This window comes from Eulemur rufifrons, chromosome 21 (assembly GCF_041146395.1).
Source record: "Eulemur rufifrons isolate Redbay chromosome 21, OSU_ERuf_1, whole genome shotgun sequence".
In the NCBI taxonomy this organism is placed as follows: Eukaryota; Metazoa; Chordata; class Mammalia; order Primates; family Lemuridae; genus Eulemur; species Eulemur rufifrons.
The window spans coordinates 21,948,044-21,970,586 of record NC_091003.1 but is presented as its reverse complement, the minus strand read 5'-3'; the positions used below and the strand labels follow the sequence as shown (position 1 = coordinate 21,970,586).

Sequence of the window (22,543 nt, the reverse complement as noted above, 5' to 3'; positions counted from 1 at the left end):
GCAAAGTGTGTGAATTAGGGCACCAAGTGTGGCACCACCTCCCCACACATACCCTGTTCACCGTGTCCAACTGAGGCGGGGTGGGGGGAGGGGATGTACACGGTGTCAGGTACCAAGGTACCGAGAGCTTGGGGACTGGCAGGGCTGGGCAGCTTTGGGTTTTGAGAGACGCCCTGGCACTCTTCACATGATTTGAAGCCTCCCTGAGTGGGTGTCTGTTGTTTACACCAAAGAAGCCCGAAGGCGGTCAGCATCTTGTCCTTCCTGTCATCCTCCCTTCTCTCTGGGCCTGCACATACTGGCAGTGGTCTCCTTTCTGCAGGAGACCTAGGGCAGGGCTTGGGGGTGTTAGTGATGTGGGGTTCTATTTTTAACACAAAGTGAGACTAGTGATCCCTGGTCAAGCAGTGAGCTGAGCTGATGGGGGAAAGTACCTCCCACCCCTCCTCCCTCTACCGCCCTGACTCCTACCCAAAATGCTAGATGAAATAGGTGTTTTTTTTTTTGTTTTTTTTTTTTTTTTGTTGTTGTTGAGACAGAGTCTCACTTTGTTGCCCGGGCTAGAGTGAGTGCCGTGGCGTCAGCTTAGCTCACAGCAACCTCAAACTCCTCGGCTTAAGCGATCCTACTGCCTCAGCCTCCCGAGTAGCTGGGACTACAGGCATGTGCCACTATGCCCGGCTAATTTTTTCTATATAGATTTTTAGTTGTCCATATAATGTCTTTCTATTTTTAGTAGAGACGGGGTCTCGCTCAGGCTGGTCTTGAACTCCTGACCTTGAGCAATCCACCCGCCTCGGCCTCCCAGAGTGCTAGGATTACAGGCGTGAGCCACCGCGCCCGGCCTTGAAATAGGTTTTAAGTATAAAATGCAAAGGGACATTTCCAGGTGCCAGAAACCAAGAACTTCAAGGTCATGAGCAGAAGGTGAGGCCACCTGCCCAGACCAGATGTGCACTTTGAGGCTGGTATTCTAACACAAGCATGGAGCTAGGAGCCAAAGCTATAGGCTCTGTGGAGGTCTGGGACAGGGAACTGGGCTCCCCACGAAAAGCTAAGAAAAAGCAAAATTGTTGCAGATGCGAGATCTGAACTTTCTTTCCACCTTCAAAGTGGGAAGTTCAGAGCTAGGAACTAACAAAAAAATTAGTCTGCACTGGGTGCGGTAGCTCATGCCTATAATCCTGGCACTTTGGGAGGCTGAGGCGGGAGGATCACTTGAGGCCAGAGTTCAAGGCTGCAGTGAGTTATGATTACACCACTGCACTCCAGCCTGGGAAACACAGCAAGACCCTGTCTCAAAAAATAAAAAATTAGTATGGAACAGAAAGCCCCATTAGATACCCACAGAGGCAACCAAACCATCCGACAAAGAGGCCTGCTCTGGCCAAATAGAAGTCCTGCCAAAGACCATGCTACAGACAAAAATTCAGAGCATTCAAGGTGGTTTGAGGGCGTCCACCCAGGGGGAGAAGCGTGGCTCCAAAGCGTGACATTGGTTTGCAGAACAGCTGCCCACCTGCCCACGTTATGGGTCGCCATGATGTGGAGCACCTCTGTGGCTTTTATCCGCACTAAGTCGTTGATGTCCTTCAGCAAAGCTTTCAGGCTCTCCAGGCAGCCTACAAGGCAAAGAACAAAAACAAAAACACAACTTAGACTATTTGCCAGTCTCAGAAACCAACTAACCCAGAAGTCAACAAGTGAGCCAACATGGCAACAAGAAGGTACCAGAAGTCATGCTGCTTTGGGGAGTTCTGGAATCATGTCAGTTACACAGCATCTCAGAATCACTGAAGGGGCTCACACCCAGGGACCGTCTCATCTCACCCTCCCAGCATGATTCTCCCTGCACACTTCTATCAGTGCCTTCTCTCAAAGGCTGTCATGGGGCCAAGAAAATGGCCTTTGCCATGTCTTTGACCCCAGGAGAAATGGGGTCAATTTAAAACCCTGTCCCAAACTGGTCCCGTGACCTTGAATGGGTTACAACCTAGGGAGGCCAGTATTAGCAAATAAAAATCCTGCTTTAGGTCGGGCACAGTGGCTGATGCCTGTAATCCTAGCACTCTGGGAGGCCAAGGCGGGCGGATCATTTGAGCTCAGGAGTTCGAGACCAGCCTGCGCAAGAGTGAGAACCCATTTCTACTAAAAAAAAAAAAATAGAAAGAAATTAGCTGGACATCTAAAAATATATATAGAAAAAATTAGCCGGGCATGGTGGTGCATGCTTGTAGTCCCAGCTATTAGGGAGGCTGAGGCAGGAGGACTGCTTGAGCCCAGAAATTTGAGGTTGCTATGAGCTACACTGATGCCACAGCACTCTAGCCCAGGCAAAAGAGTGAGACTCTGTCTCAAAAAAAAAAAAAAAATCCTGCTTTCTTCATTTATCAGGAAACCCTAGATTCACACCCCTTCCCTGAACCTTGGTTTTCTTATGTGTTGGTTGAGGGATGCTCCCTCCCTTGCAGGTGGCCACGATGAGGACTAAGGTAACCCAGGCACGACACTCAGGGTAGCTGGCCCAGGTCAGGCTCAACCAATATCAACCCTTATAACCGAAGTTCCACCCAGTGTCTGAGGCCATGCTAGGACCCTAGTCATGGTTGCTCGGGCTGTGACACTCTCACCTATGTCAATGGCCTGGTAGACATACTCGGGGTCGTGCATGAGGTCACACAAGGCCATGAGGGCTTTCTGCCTCGTCGTCAGGTCCTCTGACTGCAGCTCCTCATTCAGCTTTGGCAGGGCCCGACAGCCATGGGCAATGGCAGCTTTGGTGGGGTTGATGTCGGGGGGCAGGTACATGGAGATCCGGGCTTGAGCCATCTTTCCACACCTGCAAAGGGCTTTCAAAGTGAAGCTCTGCAGAAACCACTGATTAAAAGAACCAGAAAAAAAAAAAACCTATTGTAATTACTATTGTAATTTAGAAGCTACTTCTCATCTGATCTTCAAAGCTGTGAGGCCAGGTGGGTGAGTATTTTTACTGCCATTTTACAGATGAGCAAACTGAGGCTGAGAGCAATGAAGAAACTTGCTCAAGGTCACAGTGAAGGTAAGTAGCAGCCCAAACTGCAAACTCTAGAGCTCTCCCATGCAATAGTGTTTAAGAAACCACCGATACTTTACAGGCTGGGTCTTCAGTCAAAGGCATTGAAAAGACAAAACAAACCAAACAAGCAAACCCAGAGATGATCACTCCATTAAGTGCTTGTCCTGTGCCAACAATAACTAGTATCCAACTTAACTATCCCATAAGGAGGGGGCTTGTATTAACCATATTTTACAAACGAGGAATCTGAGGTTTGGCCAAGGAGCTTGCTAGAGACCATAGAACTGGTAAGACAAGGGGCCAAAGTTCAAAGCCAGGTTTAGCTCATTCACCACCAGGGACCCATATTCAGATATTTGCAGTACATCCATGAAAAGGAATTAAGGTTAAAGGGTGATTTATTTTTATTCCACACACACACTTTGAGCAACTATAGGCAGTGTGGGTTAGCAGTTAAAAGAACCGGCTCCAGACTCAGGCCTTGGGTGGCCCTTGACAAGTTACTTCCTCTGCAAAGGAGAGGTGATGACAGTTCCTCCTTCCCTCCCTCCCCGAGTTGCCATAGTAATGAAACACGCGAGCCTGGCATACCAGGCCTCCAGATATGTTGGCTGTGGTTATTATCACGGTTGTTACGCGTTTGGTCCTGTGTCCAGGCCCCAGTCCTACAGGAATCCTACTCTAGTAAAAGGTGAGCAGTACGCTGACACCGAGGACAAGGGGAGGAGGGGGCCGGGCTGGGAGGGGCGCGGCCATGTCGGATTTGAGCTCCCCTCACAGGGGAGGGTGGGCGCTGGGGACCAGGCCTGCCCTCCTCTAAGGGGCGTGGACTGCAGGAGTCCCACGGGGAATGAAAGACAGTGACTTGGGGTGTGGAGACACGGGCCCCGTCTGAGCGGGACTGGGTGGGTCACGGGGTCCCCCTGTCCCCGGGCCCTGTCCCCCCGCCGCCGCCTCACCTGCCTGAGCGCCCGCGCACCGGTAGCGCGCGCCCGTTGCCAGGCGACCTTGTTGCCAGGCGACCCCGGCAGGCAGCGGAAGCGACGCCGCGCTGTGCATACTCAGCGCCCACAGCGCAGGCGCGAAGGGCCCCAGGCTGGGGCCGGCTGCAAAGTGGGAACAATAATACTTTACCCGGTTACGGTGGGGAACAAAGACGTCTCGGCTTTGTTCAAGGTACAGAAGAGAAGGGAAGTGACTTATTTATGTCTTTCTCTGTACTGGATACTTTGCGCATGTCTTTGACCCTCAGAGTAAACCCATGAGGCGGTCGCATTATCCAGTTTAGGGACAAGAACCTCAGAGAGGTTCAGTAGCTTCCCCCAAATCACACAGGCCTGATCCCAGGACTTCCTAGTCCTGGCCCACGCTCCTTGCTCTGCAGGCTGACTGCCTGGTAATGACAATGGTCGGCTCCTACAGTGGCCTCTACGCACAGCTGGCCAGAGTGGTGGTTCTCAAAAGCAAGCCAGACCCAACCACCACCGGCATCAAACCCTCCCACGGTTCCCCACTGATGTCAGACGTGGGTCCAACTCCTAGCCTACTGCTCAAGGTCCTGGGTGGTGGCCTCCTCCAGCCATGCTGGACTCTCTCTTAATCCCCCAGATGGCCAGTTCTCTCCCACGGCCTGAGCTGCCTGTAACATTAACTACCTCTTTGTCTTTCAGTATGCAACTTGGTGAACACTTCCTCCATGAAGCCTTCCTCCTCCCTGAAGGAGTGAAGGACATGCCATCCCAAAATATGCTGGACGGATGTATTATTTTGAATTGACAACACAGGAGAAATTGCAGTTTCAGAAAGGGCTAGCTGACCTGCCTCCTCCTGCAGTAGCAAGCCATAAAGATTCCTCTGGGAGGGCTGCCCTCCCTGCACCAGGGAGGGAAAACAGCCCTTATCACCAGAGACTGGGGGTTGGGGGCTTCAATGGACCTGAAAAAACACTCGCCAAAGTAATCCTTATCTGCCACTAGTTTCCCACCCCCTCACATATCTCCTGGTTGACTCTCCTAGCAATTTACTGTCCCTAGCCAGATTTTCTTTGTCCTGTCATCTCTTCTCAAATTTATCATTCTTTGTCTAAAACGTATAAAAGCTTCTTGCTTTGGCCACTCCTTTGGACTTCACTGTCTTGTGAGATCCCCACGTATATGTAAAACTATTAAAATTTGTATGCTCTTCTCTTGTTAATCTGCCTGGTGTTAATCTGGCTCCTAAATCCAGCCGGTGAGCCCACGAAGAGCTAAAGGAGGGTTGGAGGTGATCTGTGTCTCCCTACATCCCCAGATCCAAATTAGTAAGTGATCCCTGAGCTTAATCCTCCCTTCTCCTAAATCCCCGTGGGCACGCCTCCTAATTCTCCATTTACTTCTCTGTTTCCGCCAGCAGACTCCAACTTCCCCGAGGGTGGGCACCAGGTCAGTTCTAGTTCCTCGCCTCCCCAGTGCCAGGCACATACCAGGAGGCTTTCGGTCAATGTAGAACAAATGTGTGGTTAATGGACTTGAATCAAGTTTTACAATCTAAAAGCACTTTCACCATTTCACGTGAATCTCACAACAAACCTCTGAAGTAGTTAATCAGGTCTATATTATAGCTAAGCAGACTGAGTTACCGGAGGTGGAGCAGCTCACCTAAGTTCATCCTCTAAGCCTGCGACCTTTGGAGAGAAACTCATTAAAAGGCATCAAACATCAGCCTCTAGCACATTTGGCTTTGAACTGAAGATGACTGACTGAGATCTGTGTGCCAAGGATCCCACATTGTGATACAGAGAAATAAGGCAGCCGAATCAAGTAGGTTCTCAAAGCTGGGAACCCCAGAGGACCTCTCTGAATCTGGTTCCGCGGTTTTATAAGGGTCTCTGGAGGCCATCTGGCCTCACATACCTCACTGTCCAAACAGAAATTAGCTCAGAGGAGCTCAGTGACTTGGGTCAGCTTTTCCATAGCCATTCATTACGGAAATCAATTTTGAAGCATGAGCTCTAGAAGCCAGGCATGTGATATTCAGACAACATTGGATTCAGAACTACGCAGATTAGGGCCGAGGGCGGTGGCTCATGCCTGTAATCCCAGCACTTTGCGAGGCCCAGGCGGGAGGATCGCTTGAGGTCCGAGGTTCAGGAACTGTGCAGATTAAGGTCTGTAGGTGGTAGACATGTCCATCCCTTGCCGCTGCAGGGTGCTTGACTCCAATACTACAGCAAGAGCTCTTACACCGTGAGTGCCACCACCGCTCCGAGTCTAGGGGCGCCCGAACCGCGAATCTCTGCATGCTCTCAGCCCCGCACGGAGCCCAGCCTCCACCCTCTGGCCTCCTGGGCCCGCCCACTCCCCTATCCAGCACCGCCCTTGTTGTCATGGTGATCTCCGGCGTTCCGGCCACCCCGCTGGGACTTCAGGAAGGTTCTCGTTGCTATGGTGATCTTCGGTGCAAGGGGCGCGCGGGACTCGTTCCGCTGTAGTCCCGCCCAGACCCCGCCTCTGACGTCCGCGATCCGTCAGACGCCCGCCGGTCCCGTGTGGCCCTCGTTGCCATGGTGATCGCCGCCGCCGGCCTTGGGCAGACCAGGCCGCGCCCAGCCCCCCTCCTTGGCAGCCTCAGCGAGCGAGTCCGCCCGCCCCCTCTGTCGGAGCCTCGGCCCACCAGGCGCGGGGTCGCGAGCGCGCCGCGTCGCCCGCACGCTGCCCACCCGCAGAACCTGAGCGCGGCCTGCGGCCCCGGGGCCGCCACATTTGCTGAGCTCACGCGCCGAGCGAGGCCTGCGCAGGTCCCCGAGGAGAGCCGGTCAGATGCCGAGGACTACAGCAGACATTGGCCGAGGCCCGCCGCCGAATGCGCAGAAGGGCCCGACAGCAAAAGGAGCGGCTGAGCAGGCTTGAGGGATCAGACGCTGGGAGGGCCGAGGGCTGTCAGGGAACGGGCTGACGTGTAAGGCGCCGGGATTCAGCCGGAGCCTTGTCCTTTAGAGAATGGGAGACGGGGGGCCTGGATCTGGTTTGAAAGCTGGTGAGAAGCGAGGCAGAAACTCGTGGGTGGGTCTCCAAGGATTTGCATGGCTCCCTAACTGTCCTTCTCCCCTGGTTGTGTCCATAGGATTCTGGAAGGATGAAGTCCTCCCTGTCTCCTATGGGGCTCCCTGTGAGCCGGGACCGCGTCATCGCCAGCTTCCCTAAGGTAGACAGTCATTATATTATGCCCGCACTGCTCTCCTGACGCCGCGGCCTCGCCAGCTCTCCCCAATCTGCACTCACCCCGAGAAATCAAGCAGATGAACAAGGGAGGTCTGTCCCTCGCCAGATTTACCAGGCTTCTCTTTGAGAAGCTGGGACACTCGGCATTGACTTGCTCAAGGCAGGCCAGCAAGTGGATGGTGACACTGGGTGTCAGTGTGGCGAGGAGGTTTATAAGGGCGTGGGTTTAGCCGTCAGACAGTCCTGGGTGTGAATCCCGATTCCATCATTAAGCTGTGTGTCCATGGGCAGGCGGCTCGGCCTCTCAGACCTGCTACGTGAGGGTAATTCCGTGGTAAACAGGAGCTGCCTTGCAATCATGGCTGCTGTTGTTCTCATTGTCATTACTGCTGTCAAGACAGCATTCTAGTCTCCTGACCCCAAATCCAGGGCTCTCTCCCTTTGCCGTTCTGCCTTCAATTTCTGCTGAAAACTCATAGCTCTCTTCTGTCTTTATTAAAATCCACTGTTAATTGCAGCAGAGGATGCAAATCAGTGCAACGTAGGGGGCAGTGGGCCAATATTTACCAACATTGCAGCTGCCCCCTGCTCTCTGATCCAGCCATTCCGTTTCTGAGAATTTTCTCTGTGGATACCCTGGCACGGGTGTACGATGTGCACAAGGACAGGTGTTGCAGCAGTTTGTAACAGCAAAAGGTCAGACACGACATAAATGTCCCCTGAGAGGAGGCTGGTTAAACAAGTAACGCTGCTTCCTGGCACAGACGCGAGGCAGAAGGGGGCACCTCCTCGGGGGCTGCCGTGCGGTGACAGCCAAAGTAAATTGTTAAGCAGGAATGCAAAGAGTGGAGCAGTGTGCCATAGAGCGTGTGTAGCACACTCCCGTGTGTGTCAAAACGGGAGGGGGGGGAGAAATGTCTGTTTATACATGCAGAAAATATTTTTGAAATGATACATAAGCCCGTAAGATCAGCGGTTGCCTCCATATGGCTGGGGCCAGGCAGGGAGAGAGCCTCTCCGTGGAATGAATGGTCTTTTGTATCTTTTGGATCCTGTACCCAGGCTGGTGAGGAGGAGGTGACCATAGACCCTGGGTATTTGGGCTCTGTGGCCATTCCTCCTTCCCCCGTCTTTACCTTCCTCCCTAAGTTCCTTCTTCGCACGCCCACAGAGGAAGCCTTTGTGTCTCATATCCGTGAACAATTCCCTCTGGACTTTCCATCTCAGCAGAGGCTCAGGCAATTGACAGCGTAACTAGGGATGACGGAGACTGGTGTTTCATGAACCAAAAGGAAAGGAAGCGTGATTGGCACAAAACAGTCCAGATCTCATGGGACAAAGGACCCCATTGACAGAGTGGGACAGTGAGGATCAGAGAGGTAGGGAGGGCTGCATGATGTCACACAGCTGGGTGTGGTAGAGCCGGGATCTGACCCGGCTGTGTCTGGCTCTAGAGCTCTCTGCCCCCGGGAGGCAGCCTAGGGCATCCATCCTGTTTGCACAGAAGGTGAGATTCTCTCCCTCCTATCTATAGGAGTCAGGGGTCACAGGCCACTGTTGGCCACGTTCATCCTGCTTCCTAGGGCCACACCGCTTCAGACCTGAGAAATTTGTGGTCAGGTTGGGCTGGGTCTATAGCGTGCTGTCTGGGAAAGTCCTTCCCTTCACTCAGTGTGCCTCAGTTTCCCTGTCTCTAAAAGTGGCTCACATTTCCTATCCTGTGGCCTTCCTTACCACATTCTCTAGTTAGTCCAAAACACTGAGATTCCTCTACTGGCCACTGTGTCTGGGCCTGCCCCCAGCTCAAAGCTGTCATAGAAGTTGACAAGAAAAAGCAGCCAACTGTTTCCTGAGATCGCTGACGCTCCCCTGCACGAGAGTAGACCACTGGGCTAAGCTGTTCACCTGCATTGTTCAGTTACTCCTCCAAAGACCACATGAAAAGGTGCTGGATGAGCATCTCGTTTTACAGATGAGGAAACCGAGGCCCGGGGAGGTTTTGTCATTTGCCCTTTGCAAAGCTCCTTCCACCGTCCCTGCTGCCTCTGTCACAGCTGGAGCTGAGAGGGCAGCTGGGCCATGGCAGAGCCCGACTGATGCCCCCAAACCTGGAAGAGACACTAGGGCTGGGTCAGGGAGCTGTGGATACAAGCAGTGCCCAGAGAGACAGAGCAGGTTGGGGGACCACGGCCGTACACAGATCACACCAGCAAACTCTCCCCGCACCCTTGCCACGTTCCATACTTAGCCTTGGCCAATCTGATGGCAAAAAATAACGGTCACCTTTAATTTGTTAGTATCATTTTTTTCTAATTATAAACACATGTGGGCCGGGTGTGGTGGCTCATGCCTGTAATCACAGCACTTTGGAAGGCCAAGACAGGAGGATGGAGGATCACTTGAGGCCAGGAGTTCAAGACTAGCCTGGGCAACATAGCGAGACCTCGTCTCTACAAAAAATTTAAAAATTAGCCAGGCATGAGGGGGCACACCTGTAGTCCCAGCTACTTGGGAGGCTGAGGTGGGCAGATCACTTGAGCCCAGGAGTTTGAGGCTGCAGTGAGTTATGACTGTGCCACTGCACTCCAGCTGTGTGACAGGGTAAGACCCTGTCTCAAAACAAAAACAAAAAATGTGCATTCAACACATGTGATCACGTCTTAATAGCCACAGACATTTATCGAGCACTTGGTATATGCCAGGCTGGCTGTGTGCTGATGGCTTTACAAATATTATCTCATTTTATGCCCTCAAGTCTCTGATGGGGAAGTTAAAGTTTGGAGGAATCGGGCAAAGCAGGTAAGGGTGGGTGGAGTGTGTGCAGTTCTTCCTGACCCTGAGCCCAGGCTCTTAAACCACTGTTCGGTTCTACCTTCCAAGAAATGTGGGAGACAGAAAGTGCCTCCTAGGACATTTTCCAGGCACACATATGCATACTTTATAAACAAAAATGGCATCAGAGATCCACAGACAGTATGGGAGGATCTTGGAACCAAAAGAGCCCTCATTGTCCCCCTCTTGTTTTATCCCAAGAGGGCCGAGGCCCAGAGAAGGCAGAGACCTGTCACATGTATGCAGCAAGGGGGACAATCCCCCAGGTGAGACCCAAATCTCCCAGTCCCCACCTAGGCACTTCGATGTGGCCTGGCTCCTCTGGACTCCCAAGACCCTGGAGCCTCGAGGACAGACATGACAGGGGGTGGGGAAAGCTAACGAGGCTGCCTGCCACAGGCTCCGGAGGGAGGGCTGGGAAGTAAGTTCACCCCTCGCTGCCCGGCTCTGGGGATGGAGCCGCAGCTTTGCAGGATGATGTTCCGATCTGTCTGTCTGTGCGTCTGTCTCTTTGCAGTGGTACACGCCTGAAGCCTGCCTGCAGAACAAGGAGCACTTCCACGGGCAGGTCAGCGCGGCCTGCCAGCGCAGGAACACGGGGACTGTCGGGTGAGCCCCGGGGCATCGGATGGGGGACAAGAGGGCAGGAAGGGACGAGCACGTGAATGAATGCGTGATGAAAGAGTGGACAAATGAAACCCTGACACAGACCAGGCCAGTGCGACCCACTACAGGCCTGAAGGCAGCTGGGTTTATCTGGCTTCACCTGACACACCTCTGCCGTGGGGAACAACGTTCCCTTTTGCCAGCAAGTCCTGTAGGTGATTTTTTCAGCCTGGGATCACCGCACAGCTTCGTTTCCTCTGTCCCTTTCCCCTTCCGGTCTCAGCATAAATGTCAGGACCTCTGGGAGCCTTCTCTGACCCCCCCACAACTGCTGTCCCCAGCCTGGGCTGTGTGCTCTTGTGCCCCAAAGGCGTATCTCACAGAATTGGAGGTTTACTTGTCTGGATTCCTCGCTAGACCTAGCCAGAGAGGGCTCCTGCCTCCGAAGCAGCTGCCACCACCTGCCACCACCTGCCACCACCAGCACAGGGGTTTTTCAACGCTCGTTCCTTCTTTTAACAAACAAGTACAAGGGCCTGCTTGTGCCGCTCATCCTGAGGAGCTCAGTCTGCTCAAGGAGTTGGCTGAGCTCACAGGTGTCACACGGGGTGGTGAGGCTGGAAGACAGCCCAGCTCGGAGGTCCCCAAACTGCACAGAGTAAGGGAGAGCTCAGGTCAGAATGGCCGAAGGGGCCGTGGTCGTGGGATGAGAGTAATGGCACCAGTTGGACGTGCTGGTGCCACAGCCAGTGCTGCGTGCAGATCATCTCTCTGACACGCACAATAGCGCTGGAGGTGGGGAAACTGAGGCACAGAGGGCCCCTGCCTCAAGACCTTTGCCAGCACCTTTATTCCTTCATCTGGGAAATGGGGTGACAGCCAGCCTGTTCCAGAACGAGAGAGCTGCCTGGGAGCAGGGTAGACACAGCCCTCGCCCTCACAGACATGGCAAGGTGAACTGCAGGCCAGGTCACCAGGTGGCACAGAGGTGCCCCCTTGCTGTCTGCAGGCACAGGAAGTGCCTGTCAGCTGTTTACCCAGGTTGGTTGCTGCAACTGTTGAGCTCCTTTGGGTTGAGCAGCAGAAAGTCTTCAAGTCTAAGTCCCAGGAAGCTGGGCGCGGTGGTGCGCACCTGCAGGCCCAGCTACTCAGGAGGCTGAGGCCGAACGGTCACTTGAGCCCGGGAGTTTGAGACCAGCCTGGGCAACATAGCGAGACCCTGTCTCCAAACAAACCAGTCCCAGAAATGCTGCTGCACAGAGTGCAGGATGCACTCGGTGAGGCTGGTGTCCCCAGAGAGCCCAAGAACCTCAGAGCCAACTTGTCTCAAGCTGCAGCCCAGATGTATCAACCCCGAGTCCTGCCCATGCCATGCCCCTTGGCCTTTCTGACCCTTCAGACACTTCCAAGTGAGCAGGTGACAGTGGTGTCCTGGTCAGGGAGTGCCTGCTTGCAAGGAGCCAGAGCCCAGGCCGGCACGCAGCCCCAGGGCCGGATAGAAGGGGCAGGGGCTGCTCACCCGCCTTGCGCTGGTGCCTCCCTGCACACAGGCCGCGTGTCTGCACCCTCCGCATAGCTCCCCCCGGCCTGGACATGACCACAGCTCTCGGTTCCCACAGCCCACCTTGCGCTTTTGCCTCTGCCCCCTCAGCCTGTGACTCAGCCTCTTGTCATGCCCACCTCAGGACCGGGACTTTGGCCAAGTGGGGTCTGGGGTGTACCCCAGAGGCATCAGAGTCCCCAGAACAAACGCAGGCTCTCACACCCTCCCCTCTGAGGGCCGGGGGGTTGGAGGACAGAGTGTCTCAGCAGGGTGGCCTGTCCTGTGTCCTGGAGCTCAGGAAAGGAAGGGCCTTTTGTGAGTGTCCAAAGACCTTGCCTGAGAACAGCACTGACGTGTCTCCCACAGGCTCAGACTCTCCAAGGTGGTTGTCGTTGGCGATCTCTACGTGGGGAAGACCAGCCTCATCCACAGGTACGCAGCTTCCTAGGCCCCGTCGGCTACACCTCCCAGCACCAGGTTGTCACACCTCTGCCTGGGCAGCCCAGATGACACTGTCATGTGGGAACCGTGTGGCTGCCCGAAACCACTGTGGCTCAGCCTGGTGGGAGCCAGATGGGAGGGGGTCCAAGAAATCGGGGAGATGGCAGGGCTGGGCAGACAGTGGGGCATCCCAGGAGGCAGACATTTGTCACACTGTCCCCCTGAGGCCATGGGCTTGACCCTCCACTGCCCTGTCTATGAGTGGACGCTCAGATTCACTCAGTTTCTAACTTGCAGTGTTTTCGGGGCTCCTGCAGCCTGCCTTCCCGCACACCATTCTTGGTGGCTGCTCTGTCTGTCCATGGACACTTGGGCCGTCACTTCCTTGTCAGTCCTCCATGGGTGGACCGCATTTGGCTCCAGACTCACACTGTCCTGAGCGAAGCTTCTGTGCACATTTCTGTGAGGACACTGCTCTGATGCCTTCCCCGCTCCCACAGGTTTTGCAAGAATGCGTTTGACCGAGACTATAAGGCCACCATTGGGGTGGACTTCGAAATCGAGCGCTTTGAGATCGCAGGGATTCCCTACAGCCTCCAGATGTAAGTCGCTGGCTCTCCCGTGGCTTGTGGGTGGGCTTCCAGGGGACACCTGGGGACCCTGGGGAGCTCCTCCTCCACTGCGCCCCGTGACGCTGCTCAGTGAGGACCCGTCCGGACAAAGCAGACTTCCCGCTCCCCCAGTTCCTGGAGGCCCCTCGGTCCCCACAGTTGTCATCACATCTGGGGAAGTGTAACGCTTGAGTCTGGCACCTTAGACCACTCGGCCATCCTGACACACACTGTCATCACATCTGGGGAAGGTCCTCACAGCCTGAACTGCCCGCCCACCCCTGACCTCCCCTGGTGCCCCCACCCCGTGCCCAGGCTCAGGCCCTTCCCCCCCAGGCCTCCCATGATCCCACTCTCCAGGCCAGCAGGGTGGTAAGTCCCTTCTGAGCTCTGAGCTTCTGTCCCTACCTGTGAAATGGTCAAATCCAGTCCCTGTGTGCCAGGCTCAGGCAGGCAGGGCTCAGTGGAGGCAGCACCGTCCACAGCCCTCGGCCTGACATGCTCATCTTCCTCCTAATACCACTGCCCTGGCTCCCAGTCCTCCGTCTCGCTTCCCTTCCACCCCTGTCTGTCTGTCTTCTTCCCTGGCAGCCCCAGGCACCTGCCTCTTAGTGGCCCACTGGCTTCCTCCCTTCCCCCTGCTTTCCTTCACAAGGGCCCAGGGCTCCCCCCAGGGCTCACCCTGTCCCACGCCGGCTGGCACCTTGCTCTGCACCTGGCCTGGCCCTCCCCCAGCACCCAGAGGATGCGCAGGCTCCTGACCTCGCTCTCCAAGGGGCCCCTCCCCTCCCTGTGCTCTCCTCCGTGACTGCCCCTGTCCCCCACTTGCCTGCTGGCAATCACTAGGCCTCTGTCCTGGTCCCCTTCCCCTTTCTGTCTCCCAGGGTCCTTCCTCAGCCTTCTGGCCCTGCTTGGGCTGAGCCCGCGGAGCCTGTGGACGTGAGCTCCTGACTCTGTCGGGACAGCACCCCCCTAGCTCAGGACCTCCGCAGCCCCTGCACGGTCCTGCAGTCGGGGGATACCAAATCTTGCCCAAGGGAGAGTACAGGGTCAGTCCAGAGCAAAAGAGGCTGTGAAAACACAGTGGCAGCTGGACAGCTGGGAGAGCAAGCACCCATGGGGGCAGCCTGGGGGAACGAGAGTGAGTGGCTGGTGGCTGGGCTCACCCTTGTGACCACAGGCTGTATCTCATCAGAGGGCCCAGGACAAAACAGGGACATGGTCCCAGCTCAGCCTCTTGCCTGACACTGAGGCCATTGCCAACCTCCCAACGGGCCCCACCCCCAGCTCCTCCCCCCAGAGTCTTCTTCAGAAATGAAAGAAAATATGAGTGAATTAAAGAAGAAACGAAGCCTGCAGAAAAAGTTCTGCATCATGCTGGATCCCTTCAAAAAGATTGCAGACCATTGATGTCTTATTTGTGGTTTGTCTACTTTTCAGTTTACTGAGAAAAGTTCAATTCTGATCTGTTTACTTTAAGATAGGATGGATTTTCAGACTCATCCCTGCATATTGACCAGGGCAGGTAGATCTCAGCACATGGGCCTTTCCCTAAACTAGACTGTGCCCATGGCAGGCATCGTTAATCGACTGTTGCATTCTTTTCCATGGATCCAGGGCTCCTAAGTCCTTCTCAGCAGGGTATTCCAGAGAGCTGGGGCTAACTGCTCAGAGTCACCTGCTGGTGCCCCGTTAGGGATCTGGGACCTGAAGGGCAGAAGGTGAAGCACTGCCCCAGTCACACATAAGCAAGTGGCAGAGGCCCGGCCTGGAGCCCCAGCGCCATTCACAGAGCCTCCTCTGCAGGTGGTTGTCCACATCTTTAGAGCAAGTCACATCATAGGCCATATGCTCCTTTCTTTAGAGACAGATTCTCTCCCTGTCACCCAGGCTGGAGTACAGTGGTACAATCACATGCAATCATAGCTCACTGTAACCTTGCAAACTCCTGGGTTCAAGGCGTCCTCCTGCCTCAGCCTCCCAAGTAGCTGGGACTACAGGCACATGCCACCATGCCTGGCTCATTTTATTTTAATTTTTTTATTTTTGTAGAGACAAGGTCTCACTGCACTGCCCATACTGGTCTCAAACTCCTGGGTTCAAGTGATCCTCTGGCCTTGGCCTCCCAGAGTCCTGGGACCATAGGCATGAGCCACCATGCCAGGCCCATATGCTCCTTTTTAATGTCCCAGCCAGGAGAGCCTGAGCTGCAACTCCATTCATCCAGGCAGCGGATGCCATAACTTCCGGCCCCCAGGCTCTGTGACTGCAGTGAGAGAAGTCCCCCCCACACCCGGGCACCCAGGAAAGGATCATGAGGACCTGGAGGCAGGGACAGAGGGTCACAGCAGACACTTCCTGAAGCCCACAGACTGGCGTGGGCCCCCAGCTCTCCCCCCCACAATCCCACTTGCCTGTTGGCTTAGGACCCTTCGACTGCTTAACCTGCCACCGCTTTCCCTTTCTCTCCCACTGCACAGCTGGGACACAGCCGGGCAGGAGAAGTTCAAGTGCATCGCGGCTACCTACTACCGGGGTGCCCAGGGTGAGCAGCGTGTGATGTCGGGGCCCTCAGCCACATGCAGCGGGGCTCCCTGCTCGGCTGCACAGCAGGAAGCCCAGGTCCTCTGCGCAGCTACCCATTTTCTGGCCTCCAAGAACCGCTGAGAAAACACTGGGCTGCCGTTTGGGGACAGGGACGCTGCCTTCACGCCTGGCTGGCTTTGGCAGTCGCATCCTTTGGGGACCCCGTGGTGGTGGGTGCTAGCTTTAAGTCTCAGCCCCAGTTATCAGCTCAGAAAGACCCCGAGAGAGGGAAGTGCTTGTCCAGAGGCCCCAGGAAGGAAGAGCCACATCGGACTCCCGGGGGTGGGGAGAGGTGGCTGGGCTGGAGCGGAGGAGTGACAGGGGTGCCACGCGAGGACTGCCAGGTCCCTGGTGGGGGCCGGTGGGGCTGGGCCCCCCCCCACCTCCAGGGCCGAGGGCAGCCCAGGCACCGGCAGGGCTGACGTCGGGAGGCCGAAGGGCAAGCCCCCCTGCCCGCTGCGCCTTCTGGGGGGGCGGGGTGGGGAGGCAGAGAGGGAGCTCAGTGGGAGATGTGAGAGAACTGCCAGACGCCTCCAAAACCAGACTCAAATTACAGGGTGCCATTATGTCTACTCAGTAGTGGTAAGAAAAAAAATCACAACACCTTCATTACCATTTGAAAGAAGCAAAATCAGGAAACAAACCCTGAGTGCCTCGGCCTCGGGTTGGAGCTCAGCTCTGCCTGCACCCTCCGCCTCCCGGGCCTCTCTCTTCTGGGAGAGGGGGTGCTCCTCTCCTGGGGACGGGGCGTGAGGCGCCTGGCTGCCGTCATCCCTGTCCTCGGTCTCCTCCTTCCCCTCCCTTCCCCTCTGCCTCGGAGCGGACCGGCCTCTCCTGCCACCTTCAGCCAAGTGCAGAGGAAGCCCCTGTCCGGCCCCGCTCACGTCCCAGGGGGCAGTAGAGAGCAGCCATTTTCCTGGCATGTCCTCCACAAGGGGCTCCCCTAGGACCCCAACAGCACAGGAGCTGAGGGCGGGGACTGCATCATTTCCTGCCCACCCAGCTCCACAGAAGTCTCCTAAGCTGGCTGTTGCTAGTCATCGTCACAGCCACAGCTGCCATTTGTTGAAAGTCGCCCCCAGCAGGCCCTGGACTAATCGCTTTTGAAAACAGCCACTCTTGTTTAATCCTCACAGCAACCCTGAGAGCTAGAGGTATCATTCTCACCATTTCACAGAGGGGGAAACTGAGGCTGTCAGCAGTTAAGGCCCCCTTAGCCGTAAGTGGCAGAGGGTCTCTGACGCCTAAGCCCATGTGCCCCACGCCCGCCTCATCCGCCCTCCCTGGGCTCTGCCCTGAGGCCGGGCTGCTGGGCGCAGATCACATCACGGGGCGGTGGGGAGGTGGGGCCTGGGGGGCGGCCATGGGCTGCCTCCTCCCCAGCCTCCATCGTGGGGTCTGGAGCTGAGTGCCTGGGGGCTGCCCTGCCAGTTCCTCAGGAGCTAGGCTCCCCCTGGGCCCCTCCTTTGACAAAGAGCCCTGCTTTGTCACACTGTTTGCCTCACCGGTGGCTGATTGGCTGTTGGCTTTTTCCGGGTGTGCAGTGATCGTCACGGCCTTCGACCTCACCGACGTGCAGACGCTGGCACACACCAGGCAAGTCCGGGCGCCGCGGCCCCCGCGCTCCCCCCGGGTTCAGCAAGGTGCCTGACGGGGCCCCCCAAACCGAGGCCATCGGGCTGGGCGAGACCCTAGCCCGTGAGTGCAAGGCTAGCGCAGTCACACTGGGGCACGTGCTCCAAAGGGCCCACACTTGCTTTAATGCTCTGCTTTCACCATCTCGAAAGTCCTAACTATTTTTGAATGAGGGGCCCCACATGGTCACCTTGCTCTGGGCCCTGAAAATTTTATAGCCAGTCTAGTCAGAAGGGACATGAACTTGGCACTTGCTGTCTTGGGCAGAGAGAACTGGCAATGTGACCAATTCTGGGAGGCCATCCTGCTTCTGCCGGGAGCTGTCCGGCTGATGGATCAAAGCCCTCTCACCTTACCTTTGTCTGGGGCATTCGCATCCAGCAGCTTCCAAACCTTAAGAGGGAGGCGGGGGTGATCGTTCCAGTTGATAAAAGTGCAGAACTCACCCAAGGTCTCACAGGGTGGGGGCAGAGCCAGGGCCAGGGTGGGGTCTTCACCACCCCCGACCGGTGCTCTAGTATTCCCATCCCCTCCTGTCCGGCCAGGGCCCTTCTGTGGGACCAGCGTCCTGCTCGGCCAGCGTGGGCCAAGGCGCCCCCCCTGCACCTCCCGGCCCGATGCTTCCAGCCCTGGGGAGTTGTGACCCTGTGCCCTGCTCTGGGTGGGCGGGGGGGGGGGGGGGGGGCGTGTCTCAGCCTGTCTCCCCTCCGCACTCCAGGCAGTGGCTGGCGGACGCACTGCAGGAGAACGCGGCGAACTCCTGCTTCATCTTCCTCGTGGGAACCAAGAAGGACCTTCTGGTGAGCAGAGGGGCCGAGCCCTGGCTGGCTGGCGGGCCGGGGTGGTGGGGTGGTGGGGTGGAATGCCTCGACCTTCGGCCCACGTTTGAGGAGGGAGGGAGGAAGGGAGCCTGCACAGTGGGAAGTGGGCAATCGCCTGCCCCCAGGGGCCTCCCTGCAGGAGGGCCACCCAAGCGCTGGGTCACCGAGGGCCCTTCTCCAGTCAGGGGCAGCGTGTGAGCAGGCCGAAGCGGAGGCCGTGCACCTGGCCAACGAGATGCAGGCTGAGTACTGGTCGGTGTCCGCCAAGACCGGTGAGTGGGGCCCGGGCTGTCGCCGTGGGGGGGGCAGAACGCTGGGCTTTTCCTTCCGTGGCCCTGCGCATGCTGGCGTCACAGGCCAGCCGTGCTGGTGACTGGCAGTGCCTTCTGTTGCCTGAGAGGCCGCCCCTTTTCTCTAGGAGGCTGGGAGGCCTGCCTCGTGGACGGGGTGTAGCGACCCTGGCCCCGTGCCGTGCTGGCATGTTCTCCAAGGCAACCGCCACAGCCACCTGTGAGGCAGGTTCCTTTTATCCCTGGGAAGTCACTTCCAGGAACACAGGGGAGGAGGTGACAGGGCCAGGATCCAAACGCCTGTAACCACGGCAGCGTCCTACCCTTGCCCCTCGGATGCCGGGTGTGTGACACTGCGTGACATGCAGAAGGGCCCAGTAAGGGGGTGCTCCTGCTCCTTCCTGGGTGTCATTGTGGCTTGTGGCCCCCAGCTCTCACCTGTCCCACTCCCCACCCGGTCTGCTCCTACAATGCTGGCTCCTACAATCCCAGCCCCTGGCAAGATGCCCAGCGTCTCCAAGCCTCAATCCCCTCATCTGGGAAGTGGGCTGAGGCTGTCCCTCTCATTTTTGTTAACGAAAAAGCATATTTTGAATCACAAAAATCCACACGTACTTACTGAGGAAAAGTTAGAAAATGCAGAGACGCAAAGAGCAGACTGAAAACACAGGTCGTTGGGGGATGAAATGAAATAACGGGCAGTGCCCAGCACGTAGTGGGCCCTGGGGCTCTGCGGACTCGGGAATCAGGCCCAGTGGTCCTTGCCCCAGGCAAGGGGGCACAGTGACTATCAGGCCAGGGATTGAGTGAGCACTGAGGGTCATGCCACCTCCAGCCCAGTGCAAACACCTTTCAGTGCCATGCCTGGTGCCCTCTGTTGCCCTTCCCGACACTGTCCCTTCTTCCCTGTGAGAACCCACTCTCCCCTGTCAGAGTAACAGTTTGCAGAGAGCTTGTTATGGGCCAAGCAGGCCTGCCCGTGCAGATGTTCGGGTTGCCGGCTGCACAAGGGCAGTGTGCACTGTGCATGTTTGGGGGCTGGAGCCCAGCCTGCTCCCCGATGGCCAGCGCCTCCACCTGGAGGAGGAGACACAAAGGCTCCTTGTGGGAACGCGTTAATCCTCATGGCCCCATTGGGCAGCTATGGAAAGTGACAAGAGCGCAGAGGCACATGTCTGTCCTGAGCTCCACACGTCCCAGCAGCTGGCCCATAGCGGGTGCTCAGTAGCAGCTGGCTGGAAGAGTAGATGCTGAGAAATGAAGGCTCAGAGGTTTGAGGGAGCGGCCTGGGCAGGTAACTCGGGGGTGGGAGTGGGATGGAGCCAGGTGGGAGGTCAGGCTGGCGGGCCCTGCCTAACAGGGCGGGTGGGGCCGCACCCTGCTGTGCTTACTGTTACTGTCGCGTGCTCTGGGAGGGGCGCTGAGCCGGCCTCAGGGTGGGCCGCCCTGGCTCCTGCACCGGATGCAACCAGGGGCGAGGGTGGAGGTGGATGGGGTCATGGCTGTCTCGCGGGCCCACAGGGGAGAACGTGAAGGCGTTCTTCAGCCGAGTGGCCGCCCTGTCGTTTGAGCATTCGGTGCTGCAGGACCTGGAGAGGCGGAGCAGCACCCAGCTCCAGGTCGGCGAGGGAGACGTCATCCGTGCGTACAGGCCTGGCTGGGCCGGGTGGGGGGCAGGCTCGGGGTCTAACATCCACATCCACCATTCTCCTGTCACCTGTGACCCTGCCACTTCCTCCCTCTGTTGTCCTTTGATGCTCCTCTCTGAGTGTCACCCTGCCTTCAGGCCTGTAGCCTCCCTGACCCCATTGCCAGCTCAGACACCTTCCCTGGCCCTCCTGATAGCCTCCTCGTGGGCTGGCTGGACATCCTAGCTCCGCACACACGGCTTGGCTCTGGCTCTTCCAGTCTGCGCTTTTGCCCACTCTGTTCCACCACCCGGAATGCACCCTAGGCCTCTTGGCCTGTGCCAAGTCATCTAGGCCTTGACCAACAGCCCAAGTTCACAGCTCTGGCTGTCAGGGTTGGGGTGGCCCCTAACACTTAGCTGATGCCAGATTACTTTTCCCCTCCTTGCAGGAGTGAAGGGAAGCTTACCTGAGAGCCAGGAGGGCAGCGGGCTCTCCAGCCTGGGCTGCTGTTAGCTGGGACCTGTGTCCAAGGCCTCCACACCCCCCACGCTCATGGACAGCGACTTCTGAACCTGTGGAGGGGTGACGTGGAGCCCGAGCGCCGAGGCATGTCTGCCCCGAGGTGGGGGGGCCTGTGCTCTGGGCCCTTCACCCCCCACTGCACAGAGCCCCAGGGCTCGGCCACTCCTCTTTGGCAGGTCGTGGAGCCAGGAAAGGCCCCCACTGGCTGCCTGGGGTCCCACACAGCCTGGCGGGTGGGGTATTGCAGTGATCCCCTGAAAGGCTGGTCCCACCTGCAGGGTCATCAGACGGTCTCCCTTGGTCTTGAAAGGCCTCAGGACTGCTAACTGGGGATGCTCCTGCCCCGGCCCACACCCGTCACCCATGGCCCGTGTTGGCAGTTGACCCCAGCACTCTTTCCCAGCCATCGGCGTGTGGCCTCACAGCCGTTCTCGTCACCGTGTTCCAGGCCACCTGCCATTGTCAAAGTCGGCACCCGAGGGAGAACCCACCTGCCATCCCCCCGCGAGTTTTCTGTTGTCTGTAGGAAGCTTGTAGTTCTGGGCCTTGGAGCGCTAAGCCCCGCTGTCCACTGTCACTCTGCCATAGGCTCTAGGCGACCCCAGGCAGGACAGGCATCTGGATGGTGAATTTACCCGCCTTCCTGCAGGAGGAGGGCTACACAGCTGCCCTGGGCTAACTCCCTCTGCAGCCCTTGAGCGTGGCCCTGCCCTGCCCTGGCACTGGTGCCAGGCCTGTCCCCACTGCCGCCTCCCCATCCCCCTCTCCCGCTGGCCTGCATGTCTCTTAGGCCCTGTGTAATGGCGTCCACACATCTTTGGAGGCTCCGGAGGCCTCCAGAGTCTAGCATGTTCCCGTCTCCACTGCTTCCTCCTGCACACACAGCAGGCAGGGGCACCCTCTGCCCAGAGTGCTTGTCTTCTCACCGCTGTGAACCAGCCCCATGGTCCTGTCACCCTGGCTATGCCGTCTCCTCCCCACCCACCTCGTGCCATAGGTGGGTGGGTACGTCCAGTGTCCCCACCTGCATCCTGTAGATGGTGAGCACTTTGCAGGGAGCCCGCAGGTCAGCGCCGCCCTCCCGGCGCCTGGCACGCTGCCGGTGCCCGCAAGTGCCCATCGCCGCACAGCGATCGCCAAATAGCAGTTAGTGAAAAACACTGGTATCTCTTCCTGTTCGTTCCTGCTTCACTGTATTTTTAGCTCTCTCTCTTTTTTTTTCCATATATAAAACACTTCTTTATGCAAATTGCTTTTAAAGTTGTTGTGTGCTTCCTGTGAAACAAGACAGTACAAAGCATATAAAATACAGAGTGGAAACCCCCCCCGCAGTGTTACCGGCTCATTTGTCGTTTCACCGGAGTGACGTTGTGCTCACACACTGCCCGGCGGCCTGCCTAGGGAACTGCCCCCGGACCCTCCCCCTGTGGGCACACGCAGAGCCTACGTGTTCCTTTAGCAGCGGCCAGTTTTCCTCCATGTGGATGGGAGGTCACCTTCATTTGACCCGCCCAACATGTCATCCAGTCTGTATCCAGCTTTTAGCTTATACCCATGGTGCTGCAGTGGCCATCCTCGTACTTAGAGCTTTGCACACTCAAGATTTCCAAAAGAGGCCTTGCTGGGCGCTTCTCTGGACTGTGGCCCCCAGCCTGGTCCACTAGCTGCAGCCTGTGGGGGTGCAGATGGCATCAGGGGTGTGCTGGGGAAGACCCGGCATGCAGGGCATAACAGAAAGCTTCACAGGGTGGGAGAGCCGGGCCACGGTGGG

The 22,543-nt window shown here is 57.0% G+C and overlaps 2 protein-coding genes across 2 annotated transcripts in view; one reads left to right on the top strand and one right to left on the bottom strand.

Annotated features, from left to right (window-relative positions):
- RSPH14 (radial spoke head 14 homolog) overlaps positions 1-2,835 on the bottom strand; it is a 70,101-nt gene extending 67,266 nt beyond the window's left edge. Inside the window, exons 1-2 of the mRNA XM_069497460.1 lie at positions 2,631-2,835; positions 1,520-1,622 (exon numbers count right to left, since the gene is read on the bottom strand). Coding sequence (XP_069353561.1) covers positions 1,520-1,622; positions 2,631-2,829 — 302 coding nt within the window. The 5' untranslated portion in view covers positions 2,830-2,835. The remainder of the gene's footprint in view (positions 1-1,519; positions 1,623-2,630) is intronic.
- Positions 2,836-7,145: 4,310 nt separating this feature from the next.
- Positions 7,146-21,189, top strand: RAB36 (RAB36, member RAS oncogene family). The gene is made up of 10 exons (XM_069497230.1): positions 7,146-7,237; positions 10,604-10,695; positions 12,602-12,667; positions 13,177-13,278; positions 15,768-15,832; positions 17,418-17,473; positions 18,231-18,308; positions 18,511-18,601; positions 20,141-20,260; positions 20,699-21,189. The coding sequence occupies exons 1-10, from the start codon at positions 7,169-7,171 to the stop codon at positions 20,761-20,763; spliced, it is 804 nt and encodes a 267-aa protein (XP_069353331.1). The 5' UTR covers positions 7,146-7,168; the 3' UTR covers positions 20,764-21,189.
- The last annotated feature ends 1,354 nt before the right edge of the window (positions 21,190-22,543 follow it).

Excerpts from the sequence above, each read along its gene's own strand:
- RAB36 (XM_069497230.1), top strand. The coding sequence starts at position 7,169 with ATGAAGTCCTCCCTGTCTCCTATGGGGCTCCCTGTGAGCCGGGACCGC. Across the intron at positions 7,238-10,603 it reads TCATCGCCAGCTTCCCTAAG|TGGTACACGCCTGAAGCCTG; the intron begins GTAGACAGTCAT and ends GTCTCTTTGCAG. Across the intron at positions 12,668-13,176 it reads AAGACCAGCCTCATCCACAG|GTTTTGCAAGAATGCGTTTG; the intron begins GTACGCAGCTTC and ends CCGCTCCCACAG.